This window comes from Pleurodeles waltl, chromosome 3_1 (genome assembly GCF_031143425.1).
Source record: "Pleurodeles waltl isolate 20211129_DDA chromosome 3_1, aPleWal1.hap1.20221129, whole genome shotgun sequence".
Lineage (NCBI taxonomy): Eukaryota > Metazoa > Chordata > Amphibia > Caudata > Salamandridae > Pleurodeles > Pleurodeles waltl.
Genome location: NC_090440.1, coordinates 1839026669 through 1839050097, shown reverse-complemented (window position 1 = coordinate 1839050097; position 23429 = coordinate 1839026669). Strand labels below are relative to the sequence as shown.

The window sequence follows — 23429 nt, the reverse complement described above, 5'->3', positions numbered from 1 at the left end:
GCCCGGCCGTTTTGTAATGCACATCAAGAAAGGTTACTACATCTACCACTAAAACAGCCGTCAGGGATCAAGCAAAAGAAATACCCTGCATAGGTCTTACGAATTTGCAAAAGTTATATTTTCAATGGTTAAAAATATAAATAGTTTGAAGCCACAATGTGGCTATTTTAGTCCTGTAATCTTTCGAAAAAATACCAACTTCAGACGTTTTCGTTTTACTAATCTCAACTTAGAACATTACAAAACGAAAGTACTAAATAATTAGACACGGATATGAACAGAAGGGAAATGGTAGTTATGACCTGGGGTATCCGTTCCCATTACAGTCATGTGAGCGCCTTGCCGTCAGTAGTCTCCTTTCAGTGTCTATGTCATTTAGGTAAACTGAAGGACTCTGTTGGTGGGTGGCCGTTACGTCATTTTTCCTCGACTGCTGCTGTAACGTAATTGCAGATGGCCGCCGAAGTTGTCCCGCATGGTCGTGATGGATGAAGACTAAAAGGCACAGGCAAAATGGTGGCAGCAGCTGGTGATATCCGCGTGGTGCGGTGCGGCGGTAGTAGACTCAACTTTAGAAGAGCCTTGTTTACTGCTGACTCCAAGTAAGTGAAAGAAATAAGCGCGCAGCTAACCAGAGCAAAAAATGTGCTCTTCTGGCAGAATATATGATCTGTACATTATGGGAATTGTAGGAGTTTGTGTAGTCTCTGTGCAGTCATAAAGTTGAAGAGTTTAGTAAGCCTATTTATGTTTATTTAAAGGGGTTGTCTGTTACAGTTATGTGTTATCCTTTTTTTGTTTTCCTCCGATCGTCCACATCTGTCGATGCATTCGTTTTCCGTTCGGAGACGAATGTAAATGAAGTGGTCTACTGGCTGGAGATCGTGGAGTCCTGAATTATAATCCCAGTTCGCTAAATGTCGACGTTTCTGTGCACACCACTTAAGTGCTGTATGTCATAGTTTTGAAATCTGCCAACATTTTGCAGATCCATTTTAGCATCCGGAATAATTTTGTCAATGCCGATTAGTATTGACAAAAAGCATTTGCAAAGCTAGGTCTGCTTTGGTAAAGCCAACTTTGGTTTGCCAATGCTTGTTTGTTGTGTGTGTGTGTGTTTTTTTTTTTCTATACTTACCCTTAAGCTGCAAGCATGAGTCACGTTTCAGCTGCTTTGCTAACGTATCTTCATATTCAGTTCTGAGCCTCCTGCTTGGTGATGGAACTCGAGTCTGGCAGTATATCAGCCCACCCCCCGTGACTGCGCCTATGCCGATTCACTAAGCAGGTGCCAGCTTTCAGCCTTGTGCTTTTTAACCCCGCCGTTTCCAATCTTTGTGATGACTTGAGAACGGGTGGCGTGACAGGGCTGAAGTGTTAAGCTCCTAGGGCTACCTTTAGCAGTGACACTGTACTGTGCTACAAATTGGGACGCACTGAGGCATGGCAAGCCCCTGTGGGCGCTATCTCTCAGATATTCTGCAGGATTAAGATGAAGCGCATTTGGGACAGTGTTTGACCTTTTATAATAATTGTCCCTATTCAAAGTAGTGGAAATCGCATATTTAGCATGGGATTGGCAAATGTATCTATACAACATCAAATACCACAGCAGTATAAAATGTCATGATACCACCATCCCAGCACTATCCCTCCCCCTAAACTGAATAATTATGAACCTCTTCTGACCTAGTGTCATTGGTGTCACAACAAATCCGTTACTATAAAACCATGGAAAAGACTCAAATGATTTGTCTACAGCAAGTGAGCGGGAAGAGCCTTGAAAAGTTACTTACGGCTTTCTCCTGAGTTGTTCAAGAACAACCTGTCACTACAGAACAAGCAGTGCACATGTTCCTGAATGCGACGTTGGTGAGAAATCTAAACACACAATGAATATTATGAAGCAGCAACCAAACACATTCAAAATGGTTTCGAGGCCTAGTTTGGCGAAGGTCAGAAAAACAAAATTCTTTACATTACATCATTGTTTAAATTGCAATAAGTTTATATCAATGATTTTAAATAAAACATCACATAGTTACATCTGATCACCATCTCAACCAATATTCATTTGTTATATTCATAGTAGTCTGCATACCTTTTTGTCTTTTGCTTCTTGATTGAACAAAATCAAAAAATGTTGTTAGCCACTACAAACCACACATACAGATACAATCAATCTTGTCTACTTAACCTTAATAAGAGTATGGAAGAAGTCATAAGCCAGTCTTGCCAAATAAAGAAGATTCAGTATGTTTGTAGCCCTGTCAATCACATTAGGGCAGATTCACGGTCCGCAGTAACCCACCCTTGATTAGTGCGTTTACCCTAGTGTACCAAATGATAAACAACAGTTTAAGTAAATGTGATTATAACATGTACAACTCAATGGATCTTGATAATTCAGAAAAAAAGCTGTCACAGTGTGTATGTGGCACCTCACAAAATACAGCAGCACTATAATACGTTTGACAGTATATCTAGAGCTTGGATTTCGACAAATCAGATTATTGTAAGCAGCAAATAAAGCAATCCAATATATTTTTACACAAAATGAGCCTCTTCCCACTTGAGCACAGTGCTAAACCGACTTTAAGTCACATAGGACAAAATCAGTTAACCACCTAATGCACCACAAATTAAAAGCACACAACCGAAAATCTCGTGCATTTTAATTCATATCTCCACTCAGACTTACACTGTGAAACTGCAAACTATCACAGTGCAACCTACCTAAGTGCCACAATTACCCCCACAAGACATTCCACCCTGTTAATACTCTCCTTCCCTCGAGAGCAGCTGTAGAACACTGGAACCATGCAAATTGTACAATTTAGACAGGTGATTAAAAATCAGGAAATGCAGAACAGGAGCAAAGATTAAATGAACGTTCTAACTACACGCCACACAAACTGTGGACTCTTATTTTTCAGATAACACGAGGGGAAAGATTGCCTAGAACAGAATTGCTTAAAAAAAATAGAGCTAGCAAATAACTCTTTAAAAAACAAATGATGTATCAACTAATTGATCCATAAAGCGGATCCTTACTAGTGTTTGTAGTACTTGGGAATCCAATATTTATGGTCGATGAAAACTTATGAATGTTCACTTTTTATGCAATGATTGTAAAAGAATTTGCCTGAAGCAAGCAGGAGGTAAAGGCTTTGCAGTTGTAAAAATATGTAGCAGATCTCAATTAGATCAATCTAGCAGTCCTCACTGGCATCGTAGACGTCACTGTTGTGGCAAGACTAGACTATTTTACAAACAGTCTTACAAAGTTGTTATAGATGAAATGCCTTCAACACCAAAGGCGAATGACACAATATTAAATGCACTCTTCATGTTAGATGTTAATTCATTTACTTATGAATTTATCACACAAACAACTATTTATTTTTGGCCAGGGCCCTGTCATAAGCGATACTCGCTGTTCTTGTCTAACCTTTACATATGTGATCACTGAGCACGACCAAGATGCGTTAAATAAGATGTATCTAGAACAGTTGTATGGCTCTGCATCACTTTTTATTGGCTCGTTTAATTGACCTATTTTAAAAGTAACTTATCTTTGAATTGAATTATTCCACTAGGAACCACTGTTCTTATTATGATTTACTGCCCCTGGTTCAGGTGGTTATTGGGCAGCCCCTGTCCTTTATTATTTATTGTAGCTGTTAAGCAAAAGTATCAATCAGATAACTAACTGTAACTAAGATTATTAATCTAGGCTTCATGCATAAAATAATAATGGGTGTTAAATAGAGAGAGGCTTTTAACATCAACCTAGAACATTCTCATTAAACGCTGCTTCAGTAAATGCTTTACAGACACCACAAGCTGCATTTACTATATATATCATTTGTCTTCTTGATAGGTGCCTACTCTGTGTCTCTGGAGATTACATCAAAGTATTCAGCACAACTACAGAAGAATGTCTACACATCTTGCAGGGACACAGCAATTTGGTAACAGGAATTCGGCTCAACCCTAAGAATCACTTGCAGGTGAGTCTGACATTTGCTCTTACCACTAGAAAATAGAATAGATTGAAGAAGTGATCTCTTGAATTGAGTTCTGTCTTGAAAATTGTTAGTGAACATTAACTCCTGTTCTAATACTTTTGGCGAGGTACTTCTTAATTCTGGATATAGTAGTTAACATGAATCTAATTCTCAAAGTAAGTGATTTTTTTTAATTTTATTTACGACATACTGTTTGTGCGGTTCCCCACTTTATGGTTGTTTATTTTACTGGCCATCTTGGCAGACATGCCACAGCTTGAAAAACAGAGGAATGGAGCAGTTGGAGTAGAAATTAAAGGAGATGAAAGGGGGTTGTGGTGCGGAAATGAAGAGGGTTGAGAGTAACAGCAGTTATTATATGTGATACAATAGGCAAAGTCGAACAACTCTTTAGAAAGTGATTTCTTGAACAGATATAGGTAGGTGCATTGTGAGGAATCGAATGTCCATTTTCACTATGAAAGAAAATATTATGAATGTCCAGAAATTATTCTAAGTTGAGAATATCATGTAAGTTCACAAACAACAGATGGATACATTGTCTCCACTGGATTACGTGCTTTTGAGATTTATAAACCTTTCAAAGACATTGAGTGATTTGCATCAATTAAGTTTGAAGAAACAAAACTAAATAATTTGTTTAGGAAGCTAGTCATCAATTCACTCTTACAGATAAAGATGAATGCCCATGTATTTAGCTGTTTTTCATTTTTTATAGCACATTGACATACCTTATTTGCAGTAAGTGAAACCCCCACCATGTCCTCAACTAAAATAAGAATTTATATTTTTCCTTTGTGTAAGGAAATGCCTCCTTGGCATGGTTACGCCCTGACTTTTTGCCTTTGCTGATGCTATGTTTTGAATTGAAAGTGTGCTGAGGCCTGCTAACCAGGCCCCAGCACCAGTGTTCTTTCCCTAACCTGTACTTTTGATTCCACAATTGGCACACCCTGGCACCCAGATAAGTCCCTTGTAACTGGTACCTCTGGTACCAAGGGCCCTGATGCCAGGGAAGGTCTCTAAGGGCTGCAGCATGTATTATGCCACCCTAGAGACCCCTCACCCAGCACAGACACACTGCTTACCAGCTTGTGTGTGCTGGTGAGAACAAAATGAGTAAGTCGACATGGCACTCCCCTCAGGGTGCCATGCCAGCCTCTCACTGCCTATGCAGTATAGGTAAGACACCCCTCTAGCAGGCCTTACAGCCCTAAGGCAGGGTGCACTATACCGTAGGTGAGGGTACCAGTGCATGAGCACTGTGCCCCTACAGTGTCTAAGCAAAACCTTAGACATTGTAAGTGCAGGGTAGCCATAAGAGTATATGGTCTGGGAGTCTGTTTTGCACGAACTCCACAGCACCATAATGGCTACACTGAAAACTGAGAAGTTTGGTATCAAACTTCTCAGCACAATAAATGCACACTGATGCCAGTGTACATTTTATTGCAAAATACACCCCAGAGGGCACCTTAGAGGTGCCCCCTGAAACTTAACCGACTGTCTGTGTAGGCTGACTAGTTCCAGCAGCCTGCCACACTAGAGACATGTTGCTGGCCCCATGGGGAGAGTGCCTTTGTCACTCTGAGGCCAGTAACAAAGCCTGCACTGGGTGGAGATGCTAACACCTCCCCCAGGCAGGAGCTGTAACACCTGGCGGTGAGCCTCAAAGGCTCACCCCTTTGTCACAGCACCGCAGGACACTCCAGCTAGTGGAGTTGCCCGCCCCCTCCGGCCCCGGCCCCCACTTTTGGCGGCAAGGCCGGAGAAAATAATGAGAATAACAAGGAGGAGTCACTGGCCAGTCAGGACAGCCCCTAAGGTGTCCTGAGCTGAGGTGTGTAGGAAGTTGGCTCTGTATGTGCTATTTCAAAGTAAGGAATAGCATGCACAGAGTCCAAGGGTTCCCCTTAGAGGTAAAATAGTGGTAAAAATAGATAATACTAATGCTCTATTTTGTGGTAGTGTGGTCGAGCAGTAGGCTTATCCAAGGAGTAGTGTTAAGCATTTGTTGTACATACACATAGACAATAAATGAGGTACACACACTCAGAGACAAATCCAGCCAATAGGTTTTTGTATAGAAAAATATCTTTTCTTAGTTTATTTTAAGAACCACAGGTTCAAATTCTACATGTAATATCTCATTAGAAAGGTATTGCAGGTAAGTACTTTAGGAACTTCAAATCATCAAAATTGCATGTATACTTTTCAAGTTATTCACAAATAGCTGTTTTAAAAGTGGACACAGTGCAATTTTCACAGTTCCTAGGGGAGGTAAGTATTTGTTAGGTTAACCAGGTAAGTAAGACACTTACAGGGCTTAGTTCTTGGTCCAAGGTAGCCCACCGTTGGGGGTTCAGAGCAACCCCAAAGTCCCCACACCAGCAGCTCAGGGCCGGTCAGGTGCAGAGTTCAAATTGGTGCCCAAAACACATAGGCTAGAATGGAGAGAAGGGGGTGCCCCGGTTCCGGTCCGCTTGTAGGTAAGTACCCGCGTCTTCGGAGGGCAGACCAGGGGGGTTTTGTAGGGCACCGGGGGGGACACAAGTCCACACAGAAATTTCACCCTCAGCAGCGCGGGGGCGGCCGGGTGCAGTGTAGAAACAAGCGTCGGGTTTTCAATGTTAGTCTATGAGAGATCTCGGGATCTCTTCAGCGCTGCAGGCAGGCAAGGGGGGGATTCCTCGGGGAAACCTCCACTTGGGCAAGGGAGAGGGACTCCTGGGGGTCACTTCTCCAGTGAAAGTCCGGTCCTTCAGGTCCTGGGGGCTGCGGGTGCAGGGTCTCTCCCAGGCGTCGGGACTTTAGGTTCAAAGAGTCGCGGTCAGGGGAAGCCTCGGGATTCCCTCTGCAGGCGGCGCTGTGGGGGCTCAGGGGGGACAGGTTTTGGTACTCACAGTATCAGAGTAGTCCTGGGGTCCCTCCTGAGGTGTTGGATCGCCACCAGCCGAGTCGGGGTCGCCGGGTGCAGTGTTGCAAGTCTCACGCTTCTTGCGGGGAGCTTGCAGGGTTCTTTAAAGCTGCTGGAAACAAAGTTGCAGCTTTTCTTGGAGCAGGTCCGCTGTCCTCGGGAGTTTCTTGTCTTTTCGAAGCAGGGGCAGTCCTCAGAGGATGTCGAGGTCGCTGGTCCCTTTGGAAGGCGTCGCTGGAGCAGGATCTTTGGAAGGCAGGAGACAGGCCGGTGAGTTTCTGGAGCCAAGGCAGTTGTCGTCTTCTGGTCTTCCTCTGCAGGGGTTTTCAGCTAGGCAGTCCTTCTTCTTGTAGTTGCAGGAATCTAATTTTCTAGGGTTCAGGGTAGCCCTTAAATACTAAATTTAAGGGCGTGTTTAGGTCTGGGGGGTTAGTAGCCAATGGCTACTAGCCCTGAGGGTGGGTACACCCTCTTTGTGCCTCCTCCCAAGGGGAGGGGGTCACAATCCTAACCCTATTGGGGGAATCCTCCATCTGCAAGATGGAGGATTTCTAAAAGTCAGAGTCACCTCAGCTCAGGACACCTTAGGGGCTGTCCTGACTGGCCAGTGACTCCTCCTTGTTTTTCTCATTATTTTCTCCGGCCTTGCCGCCAAAAGTGGGGCCTGGCCGGAGGGGGCGGGCAACTCCACTAGCTGGAGTGTCCTGCTGGGTTGGCACAAAGGAGGTGAGCCTTTGAGGCTCACCGCCAGGTGTGACAATTCCTGCCTGGGAGAGGTGTTAGCATCTCCACCCAGTGCAGGCTTTGTTACTGGCCTCAGAGTGACAAAGGCACTCTCCCCATGGGGCCAGCAACATGTCTCGGTTTGTGGCAGGCTGCTAAAACTAGTCAGCCTACACAGATAGTCGGTCAAGTTTCAGGGGGCACCTCTAAGGTGCCCTCTGTGGTGTATTTTACAATCAAATGTACACTGGCATCAGTGTGCATTTATTGTGCTGAGAAGTTTGATACCAAACTTCCCAGTTTTCAGTGTAGCCATTATGGTGCTGTGGAGTTCGTGTTTGACAGACTCCCAGACCATATACTCTTATGGCTACCCTGCACTTACAATGTCTAAGGTTTTGTTTAGACACTGTAGGGGTACCATGCTCATGCACTGGTACCCTCACCTATGGTATAGTGCACCCTGCCTTAGGGCTGTAAGGCCTGCTAGAGGGGTGTCTTACCTATACTGCATAGGCAGTGAGAGGCTGGCATGGCACCCTGAGGGGAGTGCCATGTCGACTTACTCATTTTGTTCTCACTAGCACACACAGGCTTGTAAGCAGTGTGTCTGTGCTGAGTGAGGGGTCTCTAGGGTGGCATAAGACATGCTGCAGCCCTTAGAGACCTTTCTTGGCATCAGGGCCCTTGGTACTAGAAGTACCAGTTACAAGGGACTTATCTGAATGCCAGGGTGTGCCAATTGTGGATACAATGGTACATTTTAGGTGAAGGAACACTGGTGCTGGGGCCTGGTTAGCAGGGTCCCAGCACTCTTCTCAGTCAAGTCAGCATCAGTATCAGGCAAAAAGTGGGGGGTAACTGCAACAGGGAGCCATTTCTTTACAAGGTGACTCTAACTTTTAGAAATCCTCCATCTTGCAGATGGAGGATTCCCCCAATAGGGTTAGGATTGTGACCCCCTCCCCTTGGGAGGAGGCACAAAGAGGGTGTACCCACCCTCAGGGCTAGTAGCCATTGGCTACTAACCCCCCAGACCTAAACACGCCCTTAAATTTAGTATTTAAGGGCTACCCTAAACCCTAGAAAATTAGATTCCTGCAACAACAAGAAGAAGGACTGCCCAGCTGAAAACCCCTGCAGAGGAAGACCAGAAGACAACAACTGCCTTGGCTCCAGAAACTCACCGGCCTGTCTCCTGCCTTCCAAAGAACTCTGCTCCAGCGACGCCTTCCAAAGGGACCAGCGACCTCTGAATCCTCTGAGGACTGCCCTGCTTCGACGACGACAAGAAACTCCCGAGGACAGCGGACCTGCTCCAAAAAGACTGCAACTTTATCCAAAGGAGCAGCTTTAAAGAACCCTGCAATCTCCCCGCAAGAAGCGTGAGACTTGCAACACTGCACCCGGCGACCCCGACTCGGCTGGTGGAGAACCAATACCTCCGGGAGGACCCCCGGACTACTCTACGACTGTGAGTACCAAAACCTGTCCCCCCTGACCCCCCACAGCGCCGCCTGCAGAGGGAATCCCGAGGCTTCCCCTGACCGCGACTCTCTGAAACCTAAGTCCCGACGCCTGGAAAAGACCCCGCAGCCCCCAGGACCTGAAGGACCGGACTTTCACTGCAGAAGTGACCCCCAGGAGTCCCTCTCCCTTGCCCAAGTGGAGGTTTCCCCGAGGAAGCCCCCCCTTGCCTGCCTGCAGCGCTGAAGAGATCCCTTGATCTCTCATTGACTTCCATTGCGAACCCGACGCTTGGTCTAACACTGCACCCGGCCGCCCCCGCGCCGCTGAGGGTGAAATTTCTGTGTGGGCTTGTGTCCCCCCCGGTGCCCTACAAAACCCCCCTGGTCTGCCCTCCGAAGACGCGGGTACTTACCTGCTGGCAGACTGGAACCGGGGCACCCCCTTCTCTCCATTGAAGCCTATGCGTTTTGGGCACCACTTTGAACTCTGCACCTGACCGGCCCTGAGCTGCTAGTGTGGTGACTTTGGGGTTGCTCTGAACCCCCAACGGTGGGCTACCTTGGACCAAGAACTGAACCCTGTAAGTGTCGTACTTACCTGGTAAAACTAACAAAAACGTACCTCCCCCCAGGAACTGTGAAAATGGCACTAAGTGTCCACTTTTAAAATAGCTATTTGTGAATAACTTGAAAAGTATACATGCAATTGAAATGATTCAAAGTTCCTAATGTACTTACCTGCAATACCTTTCAAACAAGATATTACATGTTAAATTTGAACCTGTGGTTCTTAAAATAAACTAAGAAAAGATATTTTTCTATAACAAAACCTATTGGCTGGATTTGTCTCTGAGTGTGTGTACCTCATTTATTGTCTCTGTGTATGTACAACAAATGCTTAACACTACTCCTTGGATAAGCCTACTGCTCGACCACACTACCACAAAATAGAGCATTAGTATTATCTCTTTTTACCACTATTTTACCTCTAAGGGGAACCCTTGGACTCTGTGCATGCTATTCCTTACTTTGAAATAGCACATACAGAGCCAACTTCCTACACTTTGCGTTTAAGAGATTGGGGAAGTAGCTGAAATGTGGCTCATATGATAAACATACCATTGCTGTTTATTCATCTTCTGATATTTCACATATGTGACCTGTGAGGGGAGGGGTATGATTTGGCACAGTCACCCTGGCCCTCCTTGTGCACTTAAAATGTTCTTGTATCTCAGATGCTGTCACTGCTTGTAAGGAAATGCCTCCTTGACGTGGTTACCCCCTGACTTTTTGCCTTTGCTGATGCTATGTTTTGAATTGAAAGTGTGCTGAGGCCTGCTAACCAGGCCCCAGCACCAGTGTTCTTTCCCTAACCTGTACTTTTGATTCCACAATTGGCACACCCTGGCCTCCAGGTAAGTCCCTTGTAACTGGTACCTCTGGTACCAAGGGCCCTGATGCCAGGGAAGGTCTCTAAGGGCTGCAGCATGTATTATGCCACCCTAGAGACCCCTCACTCAGCACAGACACACTGCTTACCAGCTTGTGTGTGCTAGTGAGAACAAACTGAGTAAGTCGACATGGCACTCCCCTCAGGGTGCCATGCCAGCCTCTCACTGCCTATGCAGTATAGGTAAGACACCCCTCTAGCAGGCCTTACAGCCCTAAGGCAGGGTGCACTATACCATAGGTGAGGGCACTAGTGCATGAGCACTGTGCCCCTACAGTGTCTAAGCAAAACCTTAGACATTGTAAGTGCAGGGTAGCCATAAGAGTATATGGTCTGGGAGTCTGTCAAACACGAACTCCACAGCACCATAATGGCTACACTGAAAACTGGGAAGTTTGGTATCAAACTTCTCAGCACAATAAATGCACACTGATGCCAGTGTACATTTTATTGTAAAATACACCACAGAGGGCACCTTAGAGGTGCCCCCTGAAACTTAACCGACTATCTGTGTAGGCTGACTGGTTCCAGCAGCCTGCCACACTAGAGACATGTTGCTGGCCCCATGGGGAGAGTGCCTTTGTCACTCTGAGGCCAGTAACAAAGCCGGCACTGGGTGGAGATGCTAACACCTCCCCCAGGCAGGAGCTGTAACACCTGGCGGTGAGCCTCAAAGGCTCACCCCTTTGTCACAGCACCGCAGGACACTCCAGCTAGTGGAGTTGCCTGCCCCCTCCGGCCCCGGCCCCCACTTTTGGCGGCAAGGCCGGAGAAAATAATGAGAATAACAAGGAGGAGTCACTGGCCAGTCAGGACAGCCCCTAAGGTGTCCTGAGCTGAGGTGACTCTAACTTTTAGAAATCCTCCATCTTGCAGATGGAGGATTCCCCCAATAGGATTAGGGATGTGACCCCCTCCCGTTGGGAGGAGGCACAAAGAGGGTGTACTCACCCTCAGGGCTAGTAGCCATTGGCTACTAACCCCCCAGACCTAAACACGCTCTTAAATTTAGTATTTAAGGGCTCTCCCTGAACCTAGAAATTAGATTCCTGCAACTACAAGAAGGACTGCTGAGCTGACAAACCCCTGCAGAGGAAGAACAGAAGACACCAACTGCCTTGGCCCCAGACTTACCGGCCTGTCTCCTGCCTTCCAAAGAAACCTGCTCCAGCGACGCTTTCCAAGGGACCAGCGACCTCTGAATCCTCTGAGGACTGCCCTGCTTAGAAAAAGACAAGAAACTCCCGAGGACAGCGGCACTGCTCCAAAAGAACTGCAACTTTGTTACAAGGAGCAGATTTAAAGACCTCTGCAACTCCCCGCAAGAAGCGTGAGACTTGCAACACTGCACCCGGCGACCCTGACTCGACTGGTGGAGAACAACCAACTCGGGGAGGACCCTCCGGCGACTCTACGACTGTGAGTAACCAAAGTTGTCCCCCCTGAGCCCCCACAGCGAAGCCTGCAGAGGGAATCCCCAGGCTCCCCCTGACCGCGACTGTCTGAACTCCATTTCCCGACGGCTGGAAAAGACCCTGCACCCGCAGCCCCCAGCCCCTAAAGAAACGGAACTTCTGTGCAGGAGTGACCCCCAGGAGGCCCTCTCCCTTGCCCAGGTGGTGGCTACCCCGAGGAGCCCCCCCTTGCCTGCCTGCATCGCTGAAGAGACCCCTTGGTCTCCCATTGAAACCTGAAGAAAACCCGACGCGTGTTTGCACACTGCACCCGGCCGCCACCGCGCTGCTGAGGGTGTACTTTCTGTGCTACTTCGTGTCCCCCCCCCCCCCCCCCCCCCCGGTGCCCTACAAAACCCCCCTGGTCTGCCCTCCGAAGACGCGGGTACTTACCTGCTGGCAGACTGGAACCGGGGCACCCCCTTCTCTCCATTGAAGCCTATGTGTTTTGGGCACCTCTTTGACCTTTGCACCTGACCGGCCCTGAGCTGCTGGTGTGATAACTTTGGGGTTGCTCTGAACCCCCAACGGTGGGCTACCTTGGACCAAAAACTGAAACCTGTAAGTGACTTACTTACCTGTGAAAACTAACAATAACTTACCTCCCCAGGAACTGTGAAAATTGCACTAAGTGTCCACTTTTAAAACAGCTTATTGTGTTTTATGTGAAAAGTATACATGCTAAAGTAATGATTCAAAGTTCCTAGAGTACTTACCTGCAATACCTTTCAAACGAGCTATTACATGTAAAATTTGAACCTGTGGTTCTTAAAATAAACTAAGAAAATATATTTTTCTATAACAAAACCTATTGGCTGGATTTGTCTCTGAGTGTGTGTACCTCATTTATTGTCTATGTGTATGTACAACAAATGCTTAACACTACTCCTTGGATAAGCCTACTGCTCGACCACACTACCACAAAATAGAGCATTAGTATTATCTCTTTTTGCCACTATCTTACCTCTAAGGGGAACCCTTGGACTCTGTGCATGCTATTCCTTACTTTGAAATAGCACATACAGAGCCAACTTCCTACACTGCTCTATTAATTTTTTATTGCTCAGTGAACAACCCAAAACAGGTTCTTAAGCAGTCTGAATATGTGACAAACTACTTGAAGTGAGAATCTGATAATTTTTCATTTAACATATTTTCACTTTTTTCCAGCTGTATTCCTGCTCACTGGATGGCAGTATTAAACTCTGGGACTTCATGGATGGTATTTTAATTAAGGTATGTGACACTTAGGTTTTATCAGGGCAAGTGATAAATGTCTGGGGTAGGTTTGAGATCATAACTTCGTGCAAGATGTTTTACAGGTTTAAGAAATGCAAGTATAAGTTTTTCCTCAATTATACTTGTGATGGCTCTTTTTATTTACTTAGGTTTATTCAATACATTTGCATCACTCTTTGTTTAACCTGTGATCCAGGTCCACTGATTCTTTTGACATATTGGTATTGCTGGTATACCTGGTTAAATGTGTTGCTGGTGTACATAGATGCCCCAACAGTTTTTATTTTTTTAAACATTTATTTGATGGCCATCCTGGCCTTGGTGGTCATGTTTTATAGTGAGGCTGTTTGAGTTTGCTGTAATGGTAATTAGAGAAATGCAATTGTCTGAGAATTTGAACAGACTGTCCCCTATTGTAAGCATGTAGGAAGCTGGCCCAGTGTGTGGTGGACACCAATGGTGTTAAACCTTATTCTAGGTCCAGGCAACCCTTATTAGATAGTGTTACAGTGTTCAGATAGCCAGGCCTCTCTAATGGCAACTGTAGTGAACAGCCAAGACTTATCTAAGAGGAGTGTGAAGCACTTGCAATACCACAGTAACTTATCACACATGAAAGGAAACACAATGTTGCAAATATAAAGGTACTTTATTACGGGAACACCAAACTAGATTACTGGAGGTAAGTGCACATAAAATATACACAGGCAAGTACTAGGAAATAGCATAAAAAAAGCAAGGGTCCTATGGGTGGCGGTGGTGGGTGCAAACCCACATACTTAAAAAAGAGGAATGTTAGAATGGGCTTCCACTAGAGGATATGGAGTAGTTAGCCAAGGTCTGGGAGAGAGTGAAACCCCAAGAAGTAAGTATCTAGAAGACCCCCAGCGAGCAGGAGAGGTAAGTTAACTGGTCGCCCCATAGGCTAACATAGGCACTCGTAAATGGAATATTGGAAAGGCAGGACCAGGCCTGTGGAACCCAAAGATGGATTCTGGATGAAGAGGGCCTTCAAAAGAAGGGGACAGAATCCAGTCCATGAGTGTCCATGTGGGGCAGGAGGCAATGCCCACCCTTCTGTGGGTGAAGATCTGGGTCGACCGTGATGGAGGAAGCACAGTTTCGGAGTCCAGGAGCTGCAGAGGAGTCACCTAGGAGCTGTCCCTCTTTGGTTGCTGGATTGCAGATGTGTCCGTGGTCAGGAGGGCCACCAACAAGCAAATGTAACTGGACCTGTTGGAGATTTGCAGAGCTGAAGAGGCCCAGCAAGGTCCTGGGGACTCAGCCCTTGGAGGGAAGGCTGGGCTGACCCGGACAAGACAGGAGAGCAGGCAGAAGCAGTCAGAGCCCCCACGAGCAACCCACTGATTGCAGGCACAGTAAGTGCAGTGCAGCCCAGTCAGCACACCTGAAGAGGAGTCCTATGTTGCTGGAGCAGCAGAGAGGAGACTGCCCTTGCAGAAAAGGGGCTTGGTCACTCTGCAAGTTGACCACCTAACAGAGGGAGTCCCTGACGTCAGCTATGTACACTGACCAGTCAGATGCTCCCAGGGGCCTTTGCGTATCTTGATTTCAAGATGGCAGAACCAAGTGGCGACCTGGAGGAGCCCTGGGTACCACCCCTGGAGTAGTGATGGACAGGAGATTGGTCACTACCTTTGCCTTTGTCGGGTTTTGTGCCAGAGCAGGGACCGGTGTCCAAGGACTGGTGCAAACCAGATTATGCAAGGAGGGCATCAAATGTGCTCTTCAAAGCAAAGGGTGGCGTGGCAGGCTACCCCTCCCCAACCCTATAACACCTATTTCCAAAAGGAGAGGAGGCTGCACCCCTCTCCCGCAGGAAATCCTTTGTTTTGTCTTCCCATGCTTTAGACTGGTCAAGCAGCAGGAGGGCAGAATCCTGTCCGAGGGGCTGCAGCAGCAGAGTGGAAAGACTGGTGGGAGCAGTACGGGGGGGATGGGGGGTGTCTCCTCTAATCCTTCACAAAACACGAGGCGCACTGCTGACATCAAACGGTGTCCCTCTCCTGGGAGCCACAAATATCCTTGCTTGGCAGTCCCATGAGCTTGTGGTTAAAATGGACACTATGCACTCAGTATTGCAAACATAGCTGCAGAGCTAGAAGTGATGGGGAAAAAAAAGTTACTTTGAAAGAATGTCACTGTAAATTATAGTTGAAACTATCAACGTTGCACAGAGTACAAACAACAATGATTAGGGATTTGAGAAGTCTTCAGCTAACCAGCGGCCCCTAAATAAGGAATACAAATAGTAAGGGGCAAGTAACACCAATAGATGCACTGAGCCCAGAATTTGAACTTCTGAGCCAGCTTTTTATTTTGATGTTGATGGGATGCAGCAGCAAGACAGGGAAACAGATGCACTGGCTTGCTTTCTCATCTTTTTCTTGTACTTTTAGACACAGACGTTTACTGTCACTCGACTGTATGAGTGAACCTGAAATATTCTTAATTAAATATGCAATAATTTTTTTAGTCATTCATTCTGTTCCACTTTCGTTTTGCCAGTGCTCTGTCCATTCATAGTGTAAGGAAATGCCTCCTTGGCATGGTTGCCCCCTGACTTTTTGCCTTTGCTGATGCTATGTTTACAATTGAAAGTGTGCTGAGGCCTGCTAACCAGGCCCCAGCACCAGTGTTCTTTCCCTAACCTGTACTTTTGTATCCACAATTGGCAGACCCTGGCATCCAGATAAGTCCCTTGTAACTGGTACTTCTAGTACCAAGGGCCCTGATGCCAAGGAAAGTCTCTAAGGGCTGCAGCATGTCTTATGCCACCCTGGAGACCTCTCACTCCGCACAGACACACTGCTTGCCAGCTTGTGTGTGCTGGTGAGAACAAAACGAGTAAGTCGACATGGCACTCCCCTCAGGGTGCCATGCCAGCCTCTCACTGCCTATGCAAGTATAGGTCAGTCACCCCTCTAGCAGGCCTTACAGCCCTAAGGCAGGGTGCACTATACCATAGGTGAGGGTACCAGTGCATGAGCATGGTACCCCTACAGTGTCTAAACAAAACCTTAGACATTGTAAGTGCAGGGTAGCCATAAGAGTATATGGTCTGGGAGTTTGTCAAACACGAACTCCACAGCACCATAATGGCTACACTGAAAACTGGGAAGTTTGGTATCAAACTTCTCAGCACAATAAATGCACACTGATGCCAGTGTACATTTTATTGCAAAATACACCCCAGAGGGCACCTTAGAGGTGCCCCCCTGAAACTTAACCGACTGTCTGTGTAGGCTGACTAGTTCCAGCAGCCTGCCACACTAGAGACATGTTGCTGGCCCCATGGGGAGAGTGCCTTTGTCACTCTGAGGCCAGTAACAAAGCCTGCACTGGGTGGACATGCTAACACCTCCCCCAGGCAGGAGCTGTGACACCTGGCGGTGAGCCTCAAAGGCTCACCCCTTTGTCACAGCCCAGCAGGGCACTCCAGCTTAGTGGAGTTGCCCGCCCCCTCCAGCCACGGCCCCCACTTTTGGCGGCAAGGCTGGAGGGAACAAAGAAAGCAACAAGGAGGAGTCACTGGCCAGTCAGGACAGCCCCTAAGGTGTCCTGAGCTGAGGTGACTCTAACTTTTAGAAATCCTCCATCTTGCAGATGGAGGATTCCCCCAATAGGGTTAGGATTGTGACCCCCTCCCCTTGGGAGGAGGCACAAAGAGGGTGTACCCACCCTCAGGGCTAGTAGCCATTGGCTACTAACCCCCCAGACCTAAACACGCCCTTAAATTTAGTATTTAAGGGCTACCCTGAACCCTAGAAAATTAGATTCCTGCAACAACAAGAAGGACTGCCCAGCTGAAAACCCCTGCAGAGGAAGACCAGAAGACAACAACTGCCTTGGCTCCAGAAACTCACCGGCCTGTCTCCTGCCTTCCAAAGAACTCTGCTCCAGCGACGCCTTCCAAAGGGACCAGCGACCTCTGAATCCTCTGAGGACTGCCCTGCTTCGACAACGACAAGAAACTCCCGAGGACAGCGGACCTGCTCCAAAAAGACTGCAACTTTGTTTCAAGAAGCAGCTTTAAAGAACCCTGCAACTCCCCGCAAGAAGCGTGAGACTTGCAACACTGCACCCGGCGACCCCGACTCGGCTGGTGGAGAACCAACACCTCAGGGAGGACCCCCGGACTACTCTCCGACTGTGAGTACCAAAACCTGTCCCCCCTGAGCCCCCACAGCGCCGCCTGCAGAGGGAATCCCGAGGCTTCCCCTGACCGCGACTCTCTGAAACCTAAGTCCCGACGCCTGGAAAAGACCCTGCACCCGCAGCCCCCAGGACCTGAAGGACCGAACTTTCACTGGAGAAGTGACCCCCAGGAGTCCCTCTCCCTTGCCCAAGTGGAGGTTTCCCCGAGGAAGCCCCCCCTTGCCTGCCTGCAGCGCTGAAGAGATCCGTTGATCTCTCATAGACTAACATTGCAAACCCGACGCTTGTTTCTACACTGCACCCGGCCGCCCCCGCGCTGCTGAGGGTGAAATTTCTGTGTGGGATTGTGTCCCCCCCGGTGCCCTTCAAAACCCCCCTGGTCTGCCCTCCGAAGACGCAGGTACTTACCTGCAAGCAGACCGGAACCGGGGCACCCCCCTTCTCTCCATTATAGCCTATGCGTTTTGGGCACCACTTTGAACTCTGCACCTGACCGGCCCTGAGCTGCTGGTGTGGTAACTTTGGGGTTGCTCTGAACCCCCAACGGTGGGCTACCTTGGACCAAGAACTGAACCCTGTAAGTGTCTTACTTACCTGTTAAAACTAACAAAAACTTACCTCCCCCAGGAACTGTGAAAATTGCACTGTGTCCACTTTTGAAATAGCTATTGGTGAATAACTTGAAAAGTATACATGCAATTGAAATGATTCAAAGTTCCTAATGTACTTACCTGCAATACCTTTCAAACAAGATATTACATGTTAAATTTGAACCTGTGGTTCTTAAAATAAACTAAGAAAATATATTTTTCTATAACAAAACCTATTGGCTGGATTTGTCTCTGAGTGTGTGTACCTCATTTATTGTCTATGTGTATGTACAACAAATGCTTAACACTACTCCTTGGATAAGCCTACTGCTCGACCACTCTACCACAAAATAGAGCATTAGTATTATCTATTTTTACCACTATTTTACCTCTAAGGGGAACCCTTGGACTCTGTACATGCTATTCCTTACTTTGAAATAGCACATACAGAGCCAACTTCCTACACATAGCCTTCAGTTTAATTTATTATTAGCTTATCAGAAAATAATCAGTGAAGCTTGGTATAAGGTAGGAAATTGAAATCTGTTCTAGTCTGTGTTATTAAATTGCACATTTGTGTCAAGGGATACCTCCTACATCTTAAAACTAGGCTTTCTGCCTAAACACCCAAATATGTGTTCGGTGTTTGTATTACTCAAACTGGGGCGTAAAGAAGAAATCAAGTTCCTTATGAAGAATGGTACATGGATTGAGTACTTTTGCACCGGCAGCAAGATTACAATGTTGGGCCAAATACACTAGCAGAGTTGACATTTGAGAATCTAGCATGTTGTGTGTGGTCAAGTTCATTTTATATCTTGAAAAGGTAACCAGTTATATCTTTCATAGACATTTCTGGTTGGATGTAAACTTTTTGAACTGTACACATCTGCTGCTGCCGAGGACTCTGTCTTTGCCATCTCTTCACAGGATAAAAATGAAGATTCAGGTAGGAAAACATTCTGAATAATGGCTTTCTATATTGGGTCAGATGATAGTCTCTAGTGTGTGTGTGTGTGTGTGTGTGTGTATATATATATATATGTATGAATGTATATGTTTTTGTTTCCTCTCCTTTTTTGGGCTGTTCTTGTCATAAGTTTTTATTTTTTTATTTAATTTTTTATTTTTTTCTTTAGAAGCTCCCTTTCATTACATGTAATTTGCAGTGTAGCATTTACCATATCACATAGTATCTTTTGTATACTACATGGTTTGGAGTGTGGTTTGTTTGGGGTTGTATTATATATTTTAGGATGCATTTTTGTATCTTCTGAGAATTTACATTTACCATTCATTCAAGTGTGATAATATTTTCCATTTAGTATCTGTTAACAAAACCTATAGCGCTACAACGATGACCATCTATTCCACAAACAATAATACTTACAACTTTGCGGTTTCAGTAACACACAACTTTGATAGCCAGAACAGGCACTTTCACATTACATGCTTTTTGAATTAACAAAATTAATTTTGCCAATGTTTAACTGGCATTATTTTAAACGCACCATGGGCTTGAAAAAGTAGTAACCCAGTGTTGTGGGTCTTAGGGCTACATTTAATGTCACCTAAATATTGTTAACAAAAGACTGACATGATTATAGTTAATCAAAAGCTTTACCTGAGTCTATTGAGTATCTGTTTCCTAATTATTTTGTAAACTTTTATTTCACCTTTGCTTGGGGACAACTGTAGGTTTCAGATAAAATTGTAAATACCAGGAATAGAATTATTTTTCTAGGGAAATCATCCGGTGACCTTGAACAAAAGCAGATATTTTGTGTATATACATAGTATTAAAAATAATTTGTTTGAGGATCATTGTAGATTTTGTGTAAAAACTAAACCTTGTAATGTATGTTTAAATGCATGAAGCATTTTTGGGGATAACAAATATAATTCAACATGAGTTACTGATAAATAACACCAACCGTCATCTACCCCAGGTTTATCATTGGGTGTGTTAGTTGACATTTTCCTCATCTTTTCAAGTATGCACCCTTCTTCAGGATCCGTCTTCTTTGATAACTTGATGCAGTTGTTCAATAAGTAGATCATATCAGTTATGAAAAAAATGTCTTGTGTGTGGAAAGGTTCCCTTCCTCATTTAAATGAACCATTGGCTTGAACTTGCTGTAATAGTCATGCCCTTGCTTAATCTGACTTAAAACATTTTTATAAAGAATCCTCTGAGTATCAAGGACTAGGATGTAAGATTTGCTCACTCCTGGTCAATTATTTATTTAAGCAGTAGAAAAATTGTGACCGAAGTTTAAAAATTATCAATGCAGTAAAACATTACATAATTACTAAATCATACGTTTTGTATACGTTTCAATCATTTAAATATTTAAAAACACTTCCCACCCTATTCCCTCACAAACCCAAATGCCTGCCAATGAAAAGACTAACAATGCATTGCCAAATCAAAAAAGTTGTACTAAATATAAACAGATACTAAAATACTAATAACTTATACCACAAACTAATAAAACTCAAATTAAGAGTTCTTATGTGTAACACTATGTAACAAATGATAAAGACTTAAAAAATGCTATTCATGTGTTTATGCTATCCCACAATATTTTTTAAATACCAGTAGTTGTGCCTTGCAATATTTTTGGAACTGTTTTGGCAGAATATCCGTATTCCTGCATATGAAAAGTATGGTTTCATTAAGACTTTTCTGCACCTTTCCTCTTCTAGACTAGCTGAATCCTTCATATCCATTGCAAGCATTTGTATTTATATGTTAGCTGAAATGGAACAGATTGAGTTTACGTTTCAATACACTCAGCTTGAATTGCTTGTTAAATTAATTTGTTACTGTTCTCTTGGTAATGCTTATTTTGAGGGGATGTTTGTTGAAAGAGCCATCCATTTTTGTCAGTAAGACTGAATTGCAAACTTTGCAACTCGTTAATGATCTTGAAGTCATTAGTCCACTTGCTGTCTGTCCTACCACAAATTGAACTGTAAAGAAACAACTATTATTGCATAATCCTGACAAAGAAGACATCTGTTTGTTGTTGTTGTTGTTTTTAACAAAATCTTTGACCTGAGACTTTATTATACGCTTTGGTAAAGTTCTGTTTTTAAACAGGGCTGAAACAATTAGTAAATGTTAACCTGAAGACTAAGGGTTTTATTTAGACTATTGTGGATGGGATATTCATCACAAACATGGTGGGTGTCCCATCTCCTTATTACAAGTGCGTTATAGCTTATGGCACTTATAATATGGTGAACTTTACATCTGTCCTATTTTGATGGAATATTCCATCCGGCAAACTCTCGATAAGGCCTCATTTTTGTAATGCTCAGTTTTACTACCAGATGCATCGTTCTGTTGAGTAATTCTGTATGATTACTCCAGTAACAGTTGAAAACAACCCCTGCTAGCGTTTCCAATCAGCCATCACACAATCATGCTGCCTTTAAAAAAAATGTAGGAGCAGAATATTTTCATATTGTTTAGTTTATATTTTACTCCTTTTAACTTCCCTATTTCCTTACTTCATCAATGTGCTAACCGTCTATAGTTGTGACCCAATAGCCAAATGATTGTCCTCTAGTGCCCTTTTCGTCCCATTGTTTACTCTTTCAAATTCCTTGCTGATTTATTAAACTTTGTTTCCCTTTTGCATTGCTTTAATGTGGAGTCACCCCTTCACCTGACATGGACTTGTTAATACTTAACATAACTCTGTCCATTTGAGTTTCTGAACTTTTAATGAATGATCTTCACACTGCCTTTCTTAATGCATTTAGTTTTTTAAATTAGTATTTCAAGAATTCTGTAAATGATGCCAGTGTTGTTCAGTTTCTTTTAGCTTGAAATATTAATTTTCTTTACAAATATCCCCCCTGCATGAGATTTTATCAGTTTTCCCTTTAGGTTTTTTTGTTCCAAGTATTGACTAGGGCGCACATATTAGCAGACCAACATGGCAGGTGCAATTTGAGCCAGCACCCAAGTGTTTCCTGTTAATTTGATTAAATCTTGCTCTGTCAGCTAATGGTGTTCTCACTGTGTAATTGTATGTTCTTCACCTCCTCTCTCTCTCTATCCCTCTGCCGTCAATGTAAAATAAAATGCATTAGTATGTTTTAGTTATTCTGTAAAATTTGCAGCACTGAATATAATTAACTTGTCAGACCTTGATTGTATTTGAGGTTATACTGTTGTTAAAATGCAGTCAAATACATAGTTCGCTACATTTTGTTGACAGCCTTCTCTTCTTTATTGGCAAATTGGACGGGCCTCAGGGAGGGTGTTTATTTGCCCCCTCACATTTTTAAACCTACTCCGAGGCAAGGCATAAGTTACAACAGAAGTTTCTAATGGCCCACTACAGAGTGACTCATTGTCACTTAATTTTCTTTCACTAGAAACGCAGCACTATTTACAGCATAGTATGTTCTCTATTTACCGTGCGATACATTCTCCTATCAGGAAGTTGGCACCTCTACCTGCCCTGAGATCATTTTTAGCTGCCAGCCTCTTGTGGGGGCTTGACCTACAGTTTGAGGACCTCTGCAACAGACATATAAACACACCAGAAGTAGAGGCCTACACCTAGAAACGATTGGGTACACACCGGTTGGAAAAACTTGAATCAGAGACAGACCTCTGGTATGCATGAGGCCCTGGCAAAGAAAGCCAGAGCCCTGGGGGGTTGTACCGACCCATACAACAAGAGTGCAGACCTTGTAATAAAACCGGTGGACATTGAGGAAGCAATTGTAATCTAGACAAGTGTAGCATATAGGGAGAAATGCACTATACTAAATGATTATTAAAAATGACTCCAGCTGAATTACTCAGTTATTGAGGGTTTGGTTGTGGAAGGCGAAAGTGAGGCTTGGATAGCGAATCTTGAGTCTAAATTCTTAGACAGCACACTGAAGATACCGCCTTTTTACATCTTGCTTAACAAACAAAACCCTTTTTGCTTTTCTGTGATATCTGGGATAGGATCAATAGTAGAACCCTATAATGTTTGGCAACTTTGCTGAGACCAGTGGTCTGAGGAAAATACCTTCATGTTTGAGGTACACCAAGGTTGTTATGTAGCTTGGTATGACAAACCTGTTTTAACCTTGAAAGTGAACATTTAATGAGTCTTGCTGTAGAAGAACTCTAAACAAGTATGCTACAGGATACCAGTCCTAGAGGAGCTTCTTGAAATTAGTATGTTAAATTATTTATCTCCAACCAATTTTTAATGGGTTGTCCATCTCTGGTACTAAAAGCAATCTGCTTTGACTATGGAGGAATAATTTCGCAATAGATACTTTGTGTGTATATGGGTAGTAATTTTGTCCATGCCAATTCATCCAACTTAGAAGAAACTGTTAAAAATTTCCCAAA

At 44.6% G+C, this 23429-nt stretch overlaps 1 protein-coding gene across 1 annotated transcript in view; it reads left to right on the top strand.

Annotated features, from left to right (window-relative positions):
* The first annotated feature begins 420 nt into the window (after positions 1 to 420).
* The window catches only part of WDR75 (WD repeat domain 75), a 237055-nt gene continuing 214046 nt past the window's right edge, over positions 421 to 23429 (top strand). Inside the window, exons 1-4 of the mRNA XM_069225921.1 lie at positions 421 to 602; positions 3884 to 4013; positions 13215 to 13280; positions 18902 to 19001. Of these exons, the coding sequence (XP_069082022.1) occupies positions 514 to 602; positions 3884 to 4013; positions 13215 to 13280; positions 18902 to 19001 (385 nt within the window). The 5' untranslated portion in view covers positions 421 to 513. The remainder of the gene's footprint in view (positions 603 to 3883; positions 4014 to 13214; positions 13281 to 18901; positions 19002 to 23429) is intronic.